Source organism: Elephas maximus, chromosome 10 (genome assembly GCF_024166365.1).
Source record: "Elephas maximus indicus isolate mEleMax1 chromosome 10, mEleMax1 primary haplotype, whole genome shotgun sequence".
In the NCBI taxonomy this organism is placed as follows: Eukaryota; Metazoa; Chordata; class Mammalia; order Proboscidea; family Elephantidae; genus Elephas; species Elephas maximus.
Window position 1 is genome coordinate 71,786,424 of NC_064828.1, and position 20,136 is coordinate 71,806,559.

General features: G+C 40.4%; 1 protein-coding gene across 2 annotated transcripts in view; it reads left to right on the plus strand.

The window, feature by feature from the left end:
- DAAM1 (dishevelled associated activator of morphogenesis 1) overlaps window positions 1–14,506 on the plus strand; it is a 199,978-nt gene extending 185,472 nt beyond the window's left edge. The window contains exons 21-25 of one of the 2 annotated variants that reach the window (XM_049899474.1): window positions 62–169; window positions 2,266–2,326; window positions 5,573–5,704; window positions 9,976–10,146; window positions 11,278–14,506. In XM_049899474.1, the coding sequence (XP_049755431.1) occupies window positions 62–169; window positions 2,266–2,326; window positions 5,573–5,704; window positions 9,976–10,146; window positions 11,278–11,487 (682 nt within the window). In that variant the 3' untranslated portion in view covers window positions 11,488–14,506. Of the gene's footprint in view, window positions 1–61; window positions 170–2,265; window positions 2,327–5,572; window positions 5,705–9,975; window positions 10,147–11,277 lie in introns of those variants that run through there. The other variant, XR_007519057.1, reaches the window with a different exon arrangement.
- Window positions 14,507–20,136: the final 5,630 nt, after the last annotated feature.

Consider the following 20,136-nt stretch of genomic DNA (forward strand, 5'->3'; position numbering starts at 1 on the left):
AACTTACAAATCATATGCAGACATTAACACAAGTTGATACTCTTGCCTTCTTTAATTCTAGGAACATTACCCTTTTGCACTATCTCATAACTATCGTGGAAAAGAAATACCCCAAGGTTCTCAGTCTAAATGAAGAATTGCGGGATATTCCTGAAGCAGCAAAAGTAAAGTAAGTACTTACAGTGAACGGTTGTAGTTTCTAAGTCACTTGGACCATGCTTTAGCCATGCCTATAGTTAGCATGGAAACCCTGGTGGCGTAGTGGTTAAGTGCTACGGCTGCTGACCAAGAGGTTGGCGGTTCGAATCCGCCAGGCATTCCTTGGAAACCCTATGGTGCAGTTCTACTCTGTCCTATAAGGTCACTTTGAGTTGGAATTGACTCCACGGTAGTGGGTTTGGTTTTTTTTTGGACAGTTAGCATTGCATAAAGAGGGTCCTTCTGTTTGTTTTTCCCTAAGCATTACGTGTGGTGAAGTTTGAATCATATCCAAATCACTCAGACGTGTTACAAGGTTTTGAATATATTTTTGCTCTAGCTCCTTTGGAATACTGCAGCATACAATTTATAACTTTCACCAAACTTAATTTTCTGAGCTATTAAGAGTATAGGAAAGGAATGTGATTTCACTAGAACTTATAAAAGGCCGTTATATTGAAATACAAGTAGGAGCGTTCTTAGTCAAATGAGGATATGGGGTTAAGCAAATAGAAACCCTAAATGTAAGGGTGTTTCCAATAATTTTCACATATGCACATACTCCCAGAAACCAAGGCAACCCTTTAATGGAAAACAGTCTTTATGCAAATAAAGAAACTAAAAATAAAATGGAAAGTTGCCAAACTTTTTACCACAAATTTCACACCATGTTTCAAGAGTTGGGGAGCAGGCAGTTTTCCTTGCTTTGTTCTTCCCTCCCCCTTTACTCTTTTTTTTTAAATCATATATTTAAAGTACATCTTTTTGCAATAATTTTAAAAGCAAGAGCAGGCTAAGTTTTTCCTTTTGTTTGTAGAGTTTGGTAGGAATGTAGTGTGTAAGGCATGAAATCTGGAAAATGAAGTACTGATAAATTTGTTTACATGTTGTAAATTATCTGCAAGGAGTAAGTTATCTCTAGTATTTAAAAGCCGTCAAATAGAAAGCACTGTGGGAAAAACCCAGGAAACTTGCTCTTTAACAAAAAAAAACAACAACAATGAAAATAACTAGTCAGTGCAACTTTACGAAAAATCATTGTTGATTGAAACTTAAGCTATTACCTTATGATATTCATATCACTAGAGCTTTAGGGAAAAGGAGGACAGTAACTCTGAAGAAATGCCATGCCAATGTGATTGTGGATAAGCCACTTTTACTTGTTCAAAGGGAGCCAAATATGGCCGGGAATTTATTTCCACATATACATATACATATATCCACGTACAGTAATTTGGGAGCCCTGGTGGCACAGTAATTAAGAGCTATGGCTGTTAACCAAAAGGTTTGCAGTTCGAATCCACCAGCTACTTCCTGGAAACCCTGTGAGGCAGTTCTACTCTGTCTTTTAGGGTCATTATGAGTCGGAAATCGACTCGATGGCAATGGGTTTGGTTTTTTTGTTTATTTGTTTGGTGGCACAGTGGTTAAGAGTTCAGCTGCTAACCAAAAGGTCAGGAGTTTGAATCCACCATCTGCTCCTTGAAAGCCCTATGGGGCAGCTCTATTCTGTCATATAGGGTTGTTGTGAATCAGAATCCACTGGACAGTAATTGGTTTGATTTGGGTTTATAGTAATTTGCTTAAGATTTTTGGGAGATTGAAACATAAAATATTTTTTGCACACATAAGAGATTTTGCTGTTTTTAAACCTATAAAATATACCTGCTGGCTGTGAGAAAACAAATATAATTCCATAAATTTAAAGTGTCTTCCTATAAGATCTGAAGTCCCTGGGTGATGCAAACAGTTAAGGGACTCAGGTATTGGCTACTAACTGACAGGTTGGAGGTTCAAGTCCACCCAGAGGCACCTCAGAAGAAAGGCCTGGCAATCTACATCTGAAAAATTAGCCATTGAAAACCTTATGGAGCACTGTTCTACTCTGACACACATGGGGTTGCCATGAGTTGGAATAGACTCAGCAGCAACTGGCAACTGATCTGTGAGATCTAAACATCGAAGGGAAATTTAAAAAAATTTAAATAACCTAGCATGGCCTTCCGAGCATGAACGATTTACATGTAAGTCACATGTTGATTACTAAAATGTTACTATTTACAACAGCATGACTGAGCTGGACAAAGAAATAAGTACCTTGAGAAGTGGCTTGAAAGCAGTAGAGACAGTGAGTATTTGTTTCTCATTTTAATTCCTAGTCTTTTCACTCTCTCTAGTGCTGGGGATCTTCAGCAGATGAGTCTCTGGTTGCCTTGGAATGTGGTTTGCCCAAAGTAAACAGCTACTAAAACAAAGAGCAACAAGGAAGAAGAGGCAGGCCCTGTTTAGCCTGGCAGCTTGATTGCAGGCAGCAGGATGGTGTGTGTGGGTCAGTGGGCCAGTAGCTGGGAAAGGGCCCACCAGTTCTGGGCTCCACCAGTTCCCTGTGAGGCAGAACTCATTACAATGAGCGAACTGGACTAGTCTTCGAGAACTCTTTCGGTTCTTACATTCTGTTGGGATATGATATTCACTCTCGGAAAGCAGTACAACTTCTCCTTTATCTTTCAGAGCTGGTCCTCTGAGGAGTATTTATTGAGCAGACACTTGAATGTCTCAAGGCAAGGGGTCACCATGACTCAGAATCCTTCCCCTCTAGGTGTTGCAGTGTCCGAAAGCAGCCAGTGCAGGGAATGTTTCCTCGGTCAGCATGGCCATATCCAGACAAGCACAGTGATTACAAAGGTGCCTTGAGGAAGAGGGCTGGATTAAGTGTAGTACAGAGGATTATGGAATGATTGGCGAGCATTGGAGAAAACTTTCATTCTGGAAGAGATTAATTTCGAGCTGTGGCCTAGGAGCAGGGGCAGATTATTCAATGAGCAAAGTAAGCACGGGCTTATTTGTGCCTTCTTACTAATCTGTAGTGGATTTCAATAACTTGCTTACTGGGTCATCCACCCTTGACAAGTATTATAAATTTGAAAAGAGGCTTTGATTCTGTAGGAAGGGGCTATGGGGTTGGGAGAGAGACCGATGCCAGCCATACCTAGAAGCAGAATCTTTGATGTAGTGAAAAATTGTGAAATTGTTCACTACAGAGGATCTGGTAAGCAAGGTAAGCACCTTGCTTCCCTTGCCTGTTGGATAATCTGACCCTGCCTAAAAGGATGGGCTAGACATAGGTATGTAGGCGGGAGGTTGTTACAGGTATATGAAACAACCTGGGCCCAGGCCTCAGGGAGAGGAAAGACAATCAGGCCACTGGAGGCAGAGCGGGGTCAGGAAATTGAACAGGACTGTGTGTTCCCACAGTGTCTTGGGGGTACTGCCCAAACACTGCCGCCAGCAAGGAGGAGGGCCAGAGGATGAGAACTGCCTGGCAGAGGGATCGTTGGAAACCTTGGTCAGGAAAGTCTGTGTAGCTCTGGTCTGGCTCTTGGTGAAGGAGACCGATTTTCAGGCCACTTGGAAAAGTGCCCATCCCTTAAGTATCTTTCAGTATCCTGAAGCCTTCCTCAGTAGTGCCATGAGTCCTCCCGCCTTTTTTTAATCACGAAACTATCCTTTAGAAAGCAGTTTCATTTATGAAAGACATACCTCTAATAAAAATTAAAGTCCATGGTGTCTAATGTTTTCTGTTTTTGTTTATCGAATTAAGGCACGTGTGAGTTTTACTTCCTTTTTTGGCTATATAAAAAACAAAAGGAGATGAACTAATTGGGCGGACTATTTTCCTTCCAGCCCCAGTGGGCCCAGAGACTCTGATGCGAATCCACAGGGCCTTCCTCCAGGGCTTTTGGAGGCCAGGGTGGATTGGGGCAGTTTGGAGCAGTCTCGTTTTATGACCTTCGCTCTGTTGCCATTTCCTCCCAGTGGGAGGTTTCTTGAGTTGAGAGCATGGCAGCCCTAAAGCCTGCTAATGAATGCTGTGACCCTTGTATCTCAGCAGCTGGTGGAGAGCATGGCCTGAGAGGGGGCCCATGGAAGTTCTGTGTTTCTGGTTGATTAAAGGCTGTTTTGATGAAATCTCTCCAGCCGCTGTGTTGTGTACACTGCAACACAATCTACATAGGAAAAGGGGCTACAGAAGCCCCTCTGGCAGCTGAAACTTCAAGATGTAGCATTGGAAGAGGAAACTGGGAGGCAGGCCGTGGCCTGTCCAAACATTCATGTATTCTAATTATGTTTTACACAAATTGAGGTATTGTTTGAAGGTATCAAAGATGGAATTCTTATGAAATTATACATTAATGAAACTCTTTAAAATTTATTTCACATCTCCACCCCCTACCCCCCACATATACTTCCAGACCAGAGTACTAGAATCCTGGCAGTTCCTCCTATCAGAGTAAGCTCCATAAGTTATAAGAGATCCCAATTCTGTTATTTCATTTGCCTCTCCTGGTGAAATGGATATTGCCCTCCTTTTACAAGTGAAGAAACTGAGGCCCAGAGCAACTTGCCAAGAATCTAGTCAGTGCTAGAGTGAGTCAGAGCCCATAGCCTATGACCCCTGTGCTGCTGACTATTAGTATGTCTGCAGATACAGAAGAAAATAAGTGAGAGCCAGTCTTAGCCAGTTGGTACACAGCATAGTTGTTATTGAGACTCTGGAGCCGAGCAGGCCTGTGTTTAAATTTTGACTCTCACTTAACAGCTACTTGACTTTGGACAAATAATTTAATCACTATAAACCTAAGGTTGTGTGTCTGTAAAATGGGGACAGTAATGCCTATCCCATAGATTTTTGTGAGAATGACATGAGAAAGTGCAGTTGGAAATAGTTGAAATTAGTTACTGAAAGTAGATTTGAATCACCTGTGCATTCATCACTTGTGGTAATGAGACTGTGGGCAATTAACAAGAGACTAATACCCCTACCTGTTCACAAAAACAGAATGATATGGACAAGAAGCAAACTGGTAGATGGTTATGGTGGCACATGCTACAGTTGAAATCCCACTGACCCAGATGCCATGGTTTAGGAAGTAAATAGACTTGATAAAAGAGAAAGAAGAAGGAAAAAAGAAAAGAAAAAAGGGCACCAGAATTCTGAGCACAGAATATTGGCAATCAGAGTCTCTCACTCACAAACCCATGAAGTTCAGTTTGCCCCCCACAATCCCATTATTTGTTTAACTTCATCTATTAATTTTATCCAAATGATAATCCACTTACTTTGTAAAGCTGGTCAGTATGAGAAATCATAATGATCAAATACTCAGATGACTGCCTAAATTGCTGTTTGGAAATATGTGTGTGCACATGGACATGGCTCTGGTGTGATGAGCTAGAATACTACAAAATGTTTTCAAGCAAGTTTCGGTGTCTTTGCTATTCTGATTTATTGGACTTGAGGCATATGGAATATGTGACAAGGTGTGCCAGTATTGGAAGCCTGATATGACGTTACCCGTGTCCTACGTTTAAGGAGCTGGAATATCAGAAATCTCAGCCCCCACAGCCCGGAGACAAGTTTGTGTCCGTTGTCAGCCAGTTCATCACAGTAGCCAGCTTCAGCTTCTCTGACGTTGAAGATCTTCTAGCAGAAGCTAAAGATTTGGTAAGCTTCGCCATTGCACACTGAGTGTTGTTTGACAGGGCTGGGCTTTAAGTGGCTGCTTTCAGATGTTTTACTCTGCAGGAAACAGCAGGAAGTGGATCCAAACAGCACAGTGCAGGAAATAAAGTAGGAGATAACTGTTTTCCAGATTCCACTGTTTTGTATAATGTAGATGTATTTCGATATCCAGCCTGTGATCAACTGAAACAAACCCTTCTTATCTCATTGGCCTGTGTTGCCTTTAGATTAGCAAGTCTGCAAAGGATCTGAATGGGGTAAAACCAATAAATACTTTGCCAGTTTTCCCTTGGTTGATGTTGGAGTGAAGTATTTATTTCTGGGAACCAGAATAGAGTAGTTTCTGAAAACCAAGGGCAGGATGAAATGGGAGATCAGACGTGACTAAAGCCATGTGCCCCAGTGCCTCTAGGTAATACGCTCGCCTGAGAGAGATGATTAGATGACAGTGTACTCACTGCCCCCTTAAATCTCCAGTATATAAAAACCCACATGGGATGTACTTTAATTCACAGCCTCATTGTAGGACTCAATTTTTTTAATAAGACATTTCTTTTTAGGATTTTTACCATTTAAATTTTTGTTTTTCTGTAGAGGAAAAGTTTCTTTGACTAATAATCAAGACCTTTATAGTCTTCTCTCTCTCTCTCTTTAACAATTCTCTTCCTAGGCTATTTCCTCTTCCAAATACATACACACCATGTACATACGCAGGCACTCATTCCCCTTCTCATTTATAAATGATATTAATCCTTACCCCACCCTGCTGGATTCCTCCATACTGTCTACTACTTCTCAGATGCCAAAACATTCTATTGCTTTAATCTGATTCTTCCATTTGAGACTTAATAGAGGGCACTTTTCGGTGGCCACCTGTCCAATTGTAGATATGTATGATTGTTTATTTAAGTGTACACACATACTCGATGAAGCTCAGAAGTGGACTTTGTTGAAAAATATCAGCTAATCTCAACATTGGAAATCCTGGTGGCGTAGTGGTTAAGGGCTATGGCTGCTAACCAAAAGGTCTGCAGTTCAAATCCACCAGGCGCTCCTTGGAAACTATGGGGCAGCTCTGCTCTGTTCTATAGGGTTGCTATGAGTCAGAATCCAGTTGACGGCAACGGGTTTATTATTTAAATGACTGAAACATTCCATGATTAGAATCCGCCAACCAATGTCTCCGGGTTTCTTTTTTTTTTTTTCTTAAATCCCTGTATTAATCCCCTCCCTCCAAAAACCCAACAAAACCCGCTGCTGTCAATTCAATTCTGACTCATAACCACCCTATAGGACAGAGTAGAACTGCCCCATAGGGTGTCCAAGGAGTGACTGGTGGATTCAAACTGTCGACTTTTTGGTTAGTAGTTGTAGCTTTTAACCACAGTGCCACCAGGGCTCTAACCCCCTCCCTCAGATGTTTTTAAATGAGAACACCATAATTTGAGAGTATTATTGTTTAAGTGGAAACCTTGATGGCATAGTGGTTAAGTGCTACAGCTGCTAACCAAAAGGTCGGCAGTTCGAATCCACCAGGTACTCCTTGGAAAACTCTATGGGACAGTTCTACTCTGTCCTATAGGGCACTATGAGTTGGAATTGACTCGAGGGCAACGGGTTTATTATTTAAATGACTAAAACATTCCATGATTGGAATCAGTCAACTGATGTCTGTGTTATATTTTTGAGTTTTGTCAGCAACCATGGTTCAAACCTCCACTGTGAGCTATGTTTTGTATATCCCACCCATGTCTGTGTATGACTTGCCACTTTGGAGTATATACTTTGTAAAGGAAGGAACTTGTCCCCCCTGGGCTATGTGGTGCCTGCTTCATCAAGGGGCTCAAATACTTTTGTAAGAATCAATTAGATAATTAATTTTGGCCTAAGAAAAATAAATCACCAGACCTACTTTTTTTTTTTTTTTTCAAGCGTGAGAACTTTAGTTTGGGCCTAGTTTTTGGATTTCTAAGACTAAAATATACATGACTTCATCATCATTAGAATTCCTAGATAAAAAGATCATTCAGGATGGCTTGAAGTGCGTGAACTTGTGTGTTTTAGAAACTCAGTTGTAGACTATTGCTATTTCACTCATACCATGTTTAGAAATTAACTTATAAAATCAGTGGAGCAAGCTAGCAGATTTTTATGGCATGTGATGAATGTTGTTTTTCCCTAAAGACCTCTGTTTTCTAGTAGAATATTTCCAAATAAGTATAATGTTGAGAACAACTCAGTGAAGGGAAAATAGTGAAAAGAATATTATAAATTAACAGACATGAAATAATTATAAAAATCATATATATACCAAAAACCAAACCCACTGCCATCGAGTTGATTCCAACTCATAGGACAGAGTAGAACTGGCCCATAGGGTTTCCAAGGCACTGTAATCTTTACAGAAGCAGACTGCCACATCTTTCTCCCACTGAGTGCCTGGTGGGTTCAAACCACTGACCTTTCAGTTAGCAGCCCAGCACGTAACCACTATGCTGCCAGAGCTCCATATATATCCTATATGTTGTTGTTAGGTGCCGTTGAGTCAGTTCTGACTCATAGCAACCGTATCTACAACACAACAAAACACTGCCCAGTCCTGCGCCATCCTCACGGTCGTTGTTATGCTTGAGTCCATTGTTCAGCCACTGTGTCAATCCATCATATTGAGGGTCTTCCTCTTTTTTGCTGACCCTCTACCGGGCATGATGTCCTTCACCGGAAAAAGGTCCCTCCTGATTACATGTCCAAGTACGTGTCCAAAGTACGTGAGATGTATATGTATATCATAATATACACATATATATACACACATATGTATATTTAATTGAAATCGTCTTGTTTCAGAATGAATATTGAAAACATTTTCTTAAGGCTAGATAAAAAAAACCAGCATAGACCTGTTGCCATCAAGTCAATTCCGACTCATAGTGACCCTATAGGACAGAGGAGAACTGCCCCATAGAGTTTCCAAGGAGCACCTGGTGGATTCAAACTGCCAACCTTTTGGTTGGCAGCGGTAGCACTTAACCACTACACCACCAGGGTCTCCTAAAGCTAGATAGTATGACTGAAATAGTAGAAAAAAAAACTAAAAATACAAAGGCAAACAGTGTAGGGGAAAAAAAAAAAGCAATTAGAAACTTGAGGCGGGGGCAGGGACTGCTTAAATGCCTCACGGTATAAATATTAAGAAAATTTTAAATGTGGAAAATTTTAAAGTAGTCAATTCAGTGGATGAAAAGAGAATTTATTTGCCTTTGAAGCTGGGAACAGACACAGTCCTTAGTAGCCTGAGAGTAATGGCATTGGGTCCTTACAGAAGAAAGCATAATTCTAACAAACAGCTTAACAGGCACTGAACATAATTGGAATGATCATAATAATATTAAGTCTGTTGGTTGGCTTTCAACAGAATCAACTAGTAACATTTATCTTTATATTGGACAGTATATATTATCTACAGGTGATAAGATATGTAAAAGCATAAGTATATAATCTGGAGTTATGAAGATAACCACTAGAAAAACTGAAAACAGAAATAATTAAAATTAAAAAGAGCCTAGATATTCTGTTTTCTTTGATTTGTAAAAATTCTCAAAGATTAGGCATTTTAGGTATTTTTAAAAAGATTTTACATTGGAAGTAGTTCTTGAGAAAGGGGGTTTGGAATAAAATTGTATCCTTAGTCATAAAATTTAGGTTACATTAATGATGCCAAACCCAATTATTGTTTTCTAATCAAGGCCCAGGAAAATATCATAGCAAACCCAGCATCATTTATGACTAGGAAAAGCAGCTAAAAAGCACTGGATCCCATTTGCTTTCAATATTGACCATATGGCACCAATACATGATATTAAACTACTTGAAAGAAAAGTTAAAAGTACAGGTTTCTCTACCCCTGCTGAGCTTGCTGTTAGTTTTATGTCTTGGGTGCTGTGTCCTACAATATTTCACTTCCTTGTTTTTACTACTGTTTTTTTTTTTTTAGTTAATAAAAAGTCATAGGAGGCAATTGTAGGTGTTAAGCTGAAATGACGTAGGCAGGAATAAATTGTTGCAAAGGATGGGGAGTATTAAGATTTTTACTTTAAAAGTAATTGATAGGCCTGTTCAACAGCCAAAAATATAGGCTCACTGAAATCTATCAAATTATATTTGATTCAGTTTGAACCTTAGTCTTTCTAGAGAGATACTTGATTGTGGAATTCCCTTGGAACCCTGAACTTCTTAAAACCTTTTTTTTCTAGTTTACTAAAGCAGTGAAGCACTTTGGAGAAGAAGCCGGCAAAATACAGCCCGATGAGTTCTTTGGCATTTTTGATCAGTTTCTTCAAGCTGTGTCAGAAGCCAAACAAGAGAATGAAAACATGAGAAAGAAGAAGGAGGAGGAAGAACGCCGAGCTCGCATGGAAGCTCAGGTAAGAGAAGAATTAACTAGCCAGTCCTCTTGGAAGTTCTGTTGCTACAACTTCTTGGTTTTTAGACAGCAGTCTGATGTGTTGGCAAGGCTGAGGGCAGAAGGGCACTCTCTAGAATGCTGCTGGGAGTTAAATTGGCATAAAGTTTCTCTTGGACAGTTTGACAGTGTATATCCAAAGCTTTAGAAAATATATCCAAAGCTTTAGAAAATATAGCCATCCTGTGATCTGGAATCCCATTTTGTAGAAACTGTTCTAAGGCAATAATCATAAATTTGCACAAAAATTTAAATAGGAGAATGTCCAGAGCAGCATTCTTTAGAATAACCTCAAACTGGAAACAACTTTAAATGTTTACCAATAGGCTGTTATATTCCATTATGTAATAGTTACATAATGGAATATTTATGCAATCATTAAAAGTCATGTCTTCTGAGACTATTTAATGATGAAAGAATGTTTACCAAATGATATCTGTGTGAAATCATTTTTTTAACTAAAATAAATATGAATATAGAAGATAATATTGGTGGGATAGGCCCAAAAAGATTCACAGTGACTATCTCTTGTTGGAATTAAGGATGCTGTTTTCCCCCATATGCTTATCTGAATTATCTAAATTTTCTGTAATGCATGTGTATTACTTGACTATTAATAACACCAACTCTTGTGTAGTCCAGTTCCAGGCATCCACGGTAGATACAGGCTGAGCCTTTGATGTCAGGAGAGTGGTCTGATGGCCATTTGCTTTGGTCTCTCTGTTCTGTAAAAGAAACCAGCACCTGGGTCTTTTTAATAGTAATAACTTTTTCTTGTTCTGTTATAGAAACACTTGTTACCCCAATTGCTCTTTTTTAACTAGAATGCCATGAGGTTTACCTAATATCTGGATGGTGTGGGTCTAATCACCACAAAGCTGTAATTTTTTTTTTCCATTGGTCTTTGCTTCTACAACGAGACATCATGTCCCAGTTGTCCCCCTGTGACATCCGAGGGGGTTAGCCTATAGATGAACATAGTTTGGCATGACCAACACGTTGTCGTATCTTACAGAATTCATCTCCCCTGAAAAGAAAATAAAACATTTTGACACTTCTCCAAGATCAACTTTGGCCTTTTGTCTTTTTGCAGCTCAAAGAACAACGCGAAAGGGAACGTAAAATGAGAAAAGCAAAAGAGAATAGCGAAGAAGGTGGAGAGTTTGATGACCTGGTTTCAGCTTTGCGCTCAGGAGAAGTCTTTGACAAAGACCTTTCTAAACTGAAACGGAATCGCAAACGCATTACGAACCAGATGACGGACAGCGGCCGGGAGAGACCAGTCACAAAACTTAATTTCTAATTTTCCTTGAACGCTTTTTTAGAAAGCTCGTTAGCAGTCCTTTGAAGTGACTAGAATGTTTCATTACACTGCCTTGCAATCTAAACAGTGGCAATTCCTTCTTCCATCTGTGAGTGTGTGTGTCGTGTGTCGTGTGTGTGTGTGTATGTATGTATATATATATATAATGTATATAGAAGTCTGAATGTTGTCTGGAGAGCTATATGTATGGTTAAAAAAAAAATCTGTGTTAATGTATGTGCTCAGAAACCCTTCGTATGCATTCATATTGAGTGTGACTCATTTTCTGTCCCTGAACACCATGACTGTTCAGAAGCACAATACTGTCTCCTGAAAGAGATGACAGAGACATTCCCTAGAGAAAATGAAACACAAAAAGCAAAAAAGAAGAAGAAAAAGGCTTGTGAAATACTTTAGGTTTCCAAGCTTGGCATACTTTGAAATTTATTTTCATTGGTGGAACTGGTGTTGGAAAATATATAGATTTAAAATGGTTTTTGATAGTTGACAAGGTGATATTGGTGCATCGCATCAGTAATTGATAGGACCAGCGAACAGTTTCTGGCATTGGTGTGGGGTTACAGTCCGTAAGTGTTTATTAAGAACAGCCTGCACGCAATCTGAATTAGGTAGAAAGTCAGGATTTTTTGTGTATTTAAAACTTGAGCATCAACTATTTTGGGGGGGTTTTTCTAATCTCATTGAGTTCTCTGCCAAGTGCTCTTGATTTCTTTAAACTGCTTTTGGAAAGAACACCATTTATCTAAATGCAATCCATGCTCCTGTTAAAGAACAAGACTGTCAGAATGTGCTTGTTGTTCTAACAATATAGATATATAAACTTTAAAAGTAAAATTTCCTACCCAAGACTTAAAAGGAGGAATTCTCTGAAGGAATAAAGATTATAAAAGGGTTTTTTCTTTTTTTTAAATAGGGGTGCTTTTTTTTTTTTTTTTCCTATTTTCTGTTCTGTGGGACAAACTGCGTCTTCTGTAAATATGGGCCTGGATAAAAGGACACTTAGCGAATGCACAGAATGCCAACAGTACCCACAGAGATGCAGAGATCTGCTTATCTCTATGTACATTTGAAGTGGTTTGCTGTTTATATGTTGTCATTTTAAATTGCGTGTCATAAAGCTACCTGTAATATTTCAGTCCAAAAAATAAAGCTCTCAGGGAGAAATGAATAAAAACAATGAACATTAGAAAATAAAATATAGATACTTTACCATTAACCTACCAACTCTTAATATCCTTAAATTATATGATATATGACTGTTACTTTTTTCTCTTTTTTTTTTTTGCTTTATTTATTAGTAGTGGGGGAGGGGGGCAGAGGTTCTCTCTTTTCTTTCCATTGATTCTGTTGTGGTTGGGTTTCCTGTGGAGAGAGTAGTTTGTCCTGTTGCACTAGAAACATTATTTACTCACTAAATTGAGTTTTTCAGTTAACAAATATTTATTGAACACCTACCATGTGCCAGGCATAGTAGGACTACAATAGTAAACAAGACAGAGTCCCTGCCCCCAAGGAGCTTACGTTCCAATAGGGTTAGTAAGGGACGAATAGACTACCAATGTGTTCACTGTACAGGAATCATGGTATTTAAAAATAATTTGTATAAACTGTAATGCTTAGCACAGATGGCGAGCTATCTGTGCTCTGTGAAAGCTGTGAAATAGTGCTGTTAAGAGTTGTCAAGAGCTGTGGTTTTATATTTTTTCCTCATTGCAAACTTAGTGACTTTCTACAAATTATATAAAAGTAAATGACTAGCAAATTAAAAAAAGGGTCGTAAATACAGAGGCCGAGCTCTCCAACTCCTATTTTCCAAGGTCTACAAATACACTCTGTTGAAGGTGCAGATGGAGACTTTGCTCAAAAAAGCTTGGAGATAATGAGAAAGAGCGGGACACAGGCAGTCCCCAGGTTACAAACAAGATCCGTTCCCGAGTGTGTCTTTGAGTCCAATTTGTAGGTAAGTCAGAGCAGGTGCACACAGTTCTTATTTGGTGGCGCAGTGGTTAAAAGCGACCAATTGCTAACCGAAAGGTCAGAGACCCAAAACCACCAGCGGCGCCTCAGGAGAAAGGTGTGGTAGGCTGCTTCCATAGGGATTTACAGCCTTGGAAACCCTATGGGATTGCTGAGTTGGAATCGACTCGATGGCAGTGGTTTGGGTTTGGGTTGTGAAAACAAGGCTTGAAGCCTTTTCAGTGATTTAAAAGCTACGTGTGCAGCAAGTGAAGGTGATTGTGACGTAGCAAGTGAAGAGGATTGTGATGAAGCCTTTGTTCCCTGTAGGAGTTGCTGCAGCCGTTTCAAAGTGAGGGCAAATTTACATAACATTAAAGGGCAAGTGCTCGTTGTTCAAAAGTCAGACGTCGGTAACCTGGGGACTTCGTGTATATTGATGGTTTCATCTATTCCTTAACTAAAGTGCCTCTCTATTTTTTTCTATTTATAGCAGGAAAAATCTGGCTCAGTTTTGGAATCGTCTTTTGAAAATGGCTTTGTTTTACAGTTTAGGGAATGAACAAAAGGAGGGAGAGTCACAAAAAGGAGCAAAGTTTTTAAGCATGTCCCTCTTGCCCATTTAACCATCCTCATTTTGAAATGGTCATCCTGGTAGGCCTCCTTTGCCATTTCCCTTTTTGATTTCTTTCCTCAAAAGCTGTGTGTAGGTAATTCCATGTGCCATTGTTGAAAAAAAAAAACTACTTTTTAGATCGGTGCTGGTATAAGTAACCACTTTTCTCTCTTGGGTGTGTATTTTAAAGTTTTTTGTTGTTTTTTTAAATTAATGCCAAAAAAGAAAAAGCATTATAATTTGTAAACTTAATTATATGTCTTGTATCTTACTAGCTTAGTATTTGGAACCGCTTAGTCTTTAGGTGCAAGACTGTTGTTAACAGTACCAAGAAAAAAAATGTTGTATGTGTTATGAGACTGTACATTTTTTTAATAGCAATATGCAATAAAGAGATGAATTCATTAGGTGTACATATATGATTTCTATTATTAAAACGGCATTATCAAACTTCTTTGTATTCGTCACCATTGAATTTAGATATTGCAAATTGTTCATTAAATCAGAAGTATAAACATTTTAACTTATACATGCCGGGCTTAGAAGCTTTTAGCTTTCTGTTATGGCATTATTCAATATGTCCACAGGTACCATATGCTACCAATTTTTTACTTGGTTTACGTATGAGTTACACAGTTTCATCTTATATATGGTGGGGCTACTGGTAAAATTATTCAACTGGAGGTATAGGAAATTTCTAATCTCTAGAATCAAAACCTTTTTCATTTTGAAGTGTTTCCTTTTTAAAAATAAACTTATCATGTAGGTTAATATGGACAATGTCACCTATACAGGACCAGGAATGTGTTTTGTAAACATTCTCTGATAGTTGGAGGCTTTCTTCTGGCCCCACATCACTTTGGCTGCCTGACCATTTTCAGTCCAATTTGGAGTCACACGGAAATAAACTGTCCTGGCTGAATGAGCATCCAAGCACTCCATATGATAATCTTCCTGAGCTTTGGAAAAGACTCATGGTAGAATGTTCTTTATAACTGGGCAGGACTTGTAACTGCTGGCCATCTTGCTTTCCATTTAGTTATCGGGGATACTATGTGTGATTCAAAGGCCACATTGTTTTCTGAACCTACCATTCAGGTAGGAGAGACCCTTCTTTATTTTAGATAAATTTTATATTCCATCCTACAAACTGAATGTGGCATTGCCTATTTGTACATTTGAGTGTAGAACTGTTCACAGAACGACCTATACCCTTGGTTGTGCTTGAAGTATTGACAGAAGTGGGAAGACATGAAACTTTCAACTCATACTTCTGTGTCTTCAATTTTCTCCAAGAAATCATCATGGGAGTTGTGCTTTTGTCATAGAAGTGAAGCTACGAGAGCCCTTGAGGACTTTACACCTTTCTGTTATCTAATGTGTATAAACTCGAGGCAAAGAGGGTGATCTCTACTAAAATCGTTTGTAAACTATTACTCAAAAGGCTGAATTCTGGAAAGGAGAGCTTTCTGTGAGGCTTTTTTTTTTTAATTGTGCTTTAAGTGAAAGTTTACAAATCAAGTCAGCCTCTCACACAAAAACTTACATATATGCACCTTGCTACATACTCCCAATTGCTCTTCCCCTAATGAGACAGCCCGCTCCCTCCCTCCGCTCTCTCTTTTCGTGTCCATTTCGCCAGCTTCTAACCCCCTCTACCTTCTCATCTCCCCTCCAGGGAGGAGATACCAACATAGTCTCAAGTGTCCACCGGATCCAAGAGGCTCACTCCTCACCAGCATCCCTCTCCAACCCATCGTCCAGTCCAATCCCTGTCTGAAGAGTTGGCTTTGGGAATGGTTCCTGTCCTGGGCCAACAGAAGGTCTGCGGACCATGACCACCGGGGTCTTTCTAGTCTCAGACCATTAACTGGTCTTTTTATGAGAATTTGGGGTCTGCATCCCACTGCTCTCCTGCTCCCTCAGGGGTTCTCTGTTATGTTTGCTGTCAGGGCAGTCATCGGTTGTAGCCAGGCACCGTCTAGGTCTTCTGGTCTCAGGCTGATGTAGTCTCTGGTTTATGTGGCCCTTTCTGTCTCTTGGGCTTGTGTCCTTGGTGTCCTTCATTTTCCTTTGATCCAGGTGGGTTGAGACCAATTGATGCATCTTAGATGGCCACTTGTTAGCATTTAAGACCCCAGACGCCACTCTCCAAAGTGGGATGCAGAATGTTTTCTTAATAGATTTTATTATGCCAATTGACTTAGGTGTCCCCTGAAACCATAGTCCCCAAACCTCCGTGTGAGACTTTTTTTTAATTGTTTCCTATCAAGTGGAAAACCTAAATTAAGAACGCCGAAGGTTTAACAGCTATTTGATGCTATTCGCTTCCACAAACGAGTTTTAAGAATCATTGCACTGTGCATGGAGAGATTTTACCGGCTACTAGTCAAGATTCTAGGGCTGTCTGCATCACGGTGTTTTCTAGCCCAAGCTCATATTGAGTCACATGCTCATTTTCTCTGTGGTCCATACATTGTTTTAAGTCTCTATGTCCCTGTTAACCCCTATCAACATGAACTCTAAAATCCAGTTGCCATTAAGCTGATTCCAACTCATGACGACCCCATGTGCGTCAAAGTAGAACTGTGCACCACAGGGTTTTTGATAGCTTATTTTTCAGGCCTTTTCTCCAAAGTGCCTCTGGGTGGACCTTTCAGTTAGCAGCTGAGTGCATTAACCTTTGCACCACCCAGGAGTTCATGGCATCAACTGTAGTCATCTAGAAATCTATTGAATTCATAACTAAGAGATGACTTAAATCCTGAATTCATTATCTTGGAGAAAGTTTGGAACACCTGGAGCAAGGAGTTTGGTGATTATAGGGATTTTAATGTTTTCCACAGCAGAGACCAATCAGAATTATTTTTCAGCCAGCTCTTTGGGGAAACATCAGGCCTGCCCTTTGGTCTGTCCCCTGATATGCTTTTGTCTACTCCAATAAACTGTGTTTCCATGGTATCAAACAAACAACACCAGCACAGAATCGCACACCAGGGTTTTCAGACAAAGGAGACCCTTGTTTTTATTAAACCTTGGATATGTTTTTGTTTTTCATGGAAAAGAAAGATTCTTAAGCAGTATCTTTGGGTATGATTTCCCGTATTCATTTGAATAAAGTGTTTGTTTTCTCTGCTTCTCTGCCCGTGGTTTCTCTCGCTGGGGAGAAGGAACAAAGGAGACAGGGCTCTGTAATACTGATCTTTGCTATCATCCTCCCTTTTCCTTTATACCCAAATGATGTGGTGATATTTCTCTGGCAAAGACATTTTCAACCCTTCATACCATATGTGAGCATCTCTTGGTTTGTGTCCTCACCTCCATCCCTGTCGCTGTGCCCCCACCCCTGCCTGCTCCCATTGTAGAAAAACTTTCCTAAGTCTAATCAAGTTTGGAGGACCACATTGAGTCCTGGGGCAAGAGAAGGTGTCCAGAGAAGAGGTGATTGTGACACCAAGCAATGATTCAGAAAGACAGTCACAGGGGAGAGAAAGAAGTGCCTCTACCAGCTGCTCAGAAGGAAGTTCCTGTATGCATGGCGAGAAGCTTCCCTCCTAAATCAGATTTAGTCACCCCTCCTACTTTTTTTTACTACCCTGCACAAAAGGAGCCCTGGTGGTGCATTGGTTAAGCACTCAGCTGCTAACCGAAAGGTCAGCGGCCCAAACCCACCTAGTGGCTCCACAGGAGAAAAGACCTGGCGATCTACTGTAAAGATTACAGCCTAGGGAACCCTCAGGGGCAGTTCTACTCTGTCACATGGGTCCCTATGAGTAGAAATCTACTTGACAGCACACAACTACCTTACACATACTCCTTTCATCTAAACTTTCTTTGGTAGCTTCTCATGCCCTTTTTACCTCCTTGGTTTAATGCACTTGGCTATTAACCAAAAGGGTACAGGTTCAAGTCCATCCATAAGTGCCTCAGGAGAAAAGCCTGGCGATCTACTTCTGAAAAACCAGTCATTGAAAGCCCTACGTGGCACAATTCTACTCTGACACACATGGAATCAACTCAACAGCAACTGGTTAGTTTATTCACATCTGGGTGTTATCTCCAAAAATCAGCCCAAAGGGGCAACTTGTCATACTACTTCCTTGGACTCCCATTCAGACCCCACACCCCAGGACTTCAGACAAGCCTCAGAAACCTCCTGATTAACTCTTAGACTAACACAGCTTTGCTCTCCATTCCTTAATTCTTTGCTTTAGAAACCAGAGGGCAGCAATAAATGAAGAACTGGTCACTAGAGAGCTGGACGCTCCTTAAGTAGTTCACATTACAAGCCTTTAGGATTTCAAGACAAATTTCTGCAAGTTAACTGTTAGTAGAAGTTTCCCAGAAAGAGCCTCTCCTTCTTCAGTCTGAACCAGCTTCATTAGTTAAGCCACCATGTGAGAGACCTCATTATTAGCAATTCTCTTAAAGTACCTTTTGCAAACAACAGTCTCCTCCTGCTGTCTTAAATGTGATATATTTGACCCTGAAAAGCAGCAGCTGCTTAGTGACCTGACATTTTTATGGCTGGTGAGTTCACACTAACAGAGTGGCCTTCTAATGTCTGCTAGGACACAGCTGGGAGTGGAGTTATTCAGACCCTGTCTCACCCAGGTCTCGGGTGAAGGACTTGTATAATGGAGAAAGGAACCTCTGCCGCATGATCTGGAGAGAGGGTGGCTCTAGGGCAAGTGGCATAAACTTTCCAAAAGGTCGGCAGTTCGAATCCGCCAGGCGCTCCTTGGAAACTTTATGGGACAGTTCTACTCTGTCCTATAGGGTCGCTATGAGTCGGAATCGACTCGACGGCAGTGGGTTTTCCCTCACTAGAATGTGCAAAGTGACCCCACAAATCCCACAGGAGACCACTGCCAACTTGTCATTTGCCTATTCTATTCCCTTGTGCCAATTCCTAAGCAGCCCATTAGAACCTAAAGACTCCAAGTTCCAAGGTTGTCTCTACTGCCAGCAAACACAAGACGTGACCCCAGGCCAGTCTCCCAAATGGTTTTGCTTCCTTTTATGGAAGCTGGGCAGAATGGTTATAAAACTTCCCATTGCAGAATGCTGCAGCCCTGCCTCCCAGGCTCCCAGCCCCTGGGCGATGGGAATCCAACACAGCCAACTTATGAACTAGAATTAAACAAACTGTCCTGATTGCAGTGTTTATCAGCCCCAGCCAAGAAACCAGGCCTCTTGGCCTGGCTGTTTGGGAAGGGGAAAGGTGGAAGGGCAATTGCTTAGAGCACAGTACATGTTAGCGGTAAAGACTCATTCCAGGGTTTCCTTTTGTTTTACCGGGTAACCATGGTAACACTGATCCTCAGGGCCCCATCTGGGCCACAGAAAGACCGCGCATGTAATGATCTAGTCATTAAATCAATGCATTTTATTAACATGGCTTTCCCTTCAGAGGCCTTTGTGGTGACCTAGGAAGAGTGTGATTGAAAAGGAGGAAGGAACAAATCCAGCTAAATGTAAGGGCCCACCGCTCTGCACTGGAGGGAGCACAATGAAGTGTCATATTCTTACAGACACTGCATTATAAGAACAATGCTGGCTGATGAAAGTTCGTCCTGGAGGCGGTGTTTAACTGGTGAGAAGGTATAAACAGTGCTTTACAAGCATCCACTGACGAGAAGACCTTGAGCCTGGAAAACCAATCATTCAGGAGATAAGGCAACTGTACTACAGAATAAGAAGATTTATTCTGTATTTCACCAGAAGGCAGGGCTACAACCAATGGGTAAAAGTCACCAATAAACTGATTTAATTTCTTAACCATTAGAGAACTTTCAAACTCTAAGCCACAATTGAACAGGCTGCCTCAGAAAGTCCTGATGCCCCCATCTTTACAGGTAATCAAACCTCTAGACTACCCATCATATCAGGGATGGTGTCAGGGATTCTGCACTAAGTGGCAAGCTGGATAGATGATATTTTTAACTTTTTATCTGGAAATACCTTCAAACTTACAAAAATTTGAAAAAAATAAATATGTAAAGAATACGCTGTACCTTTTTTTCAGATTCACTTGTTATTACTATCTCGCCCCA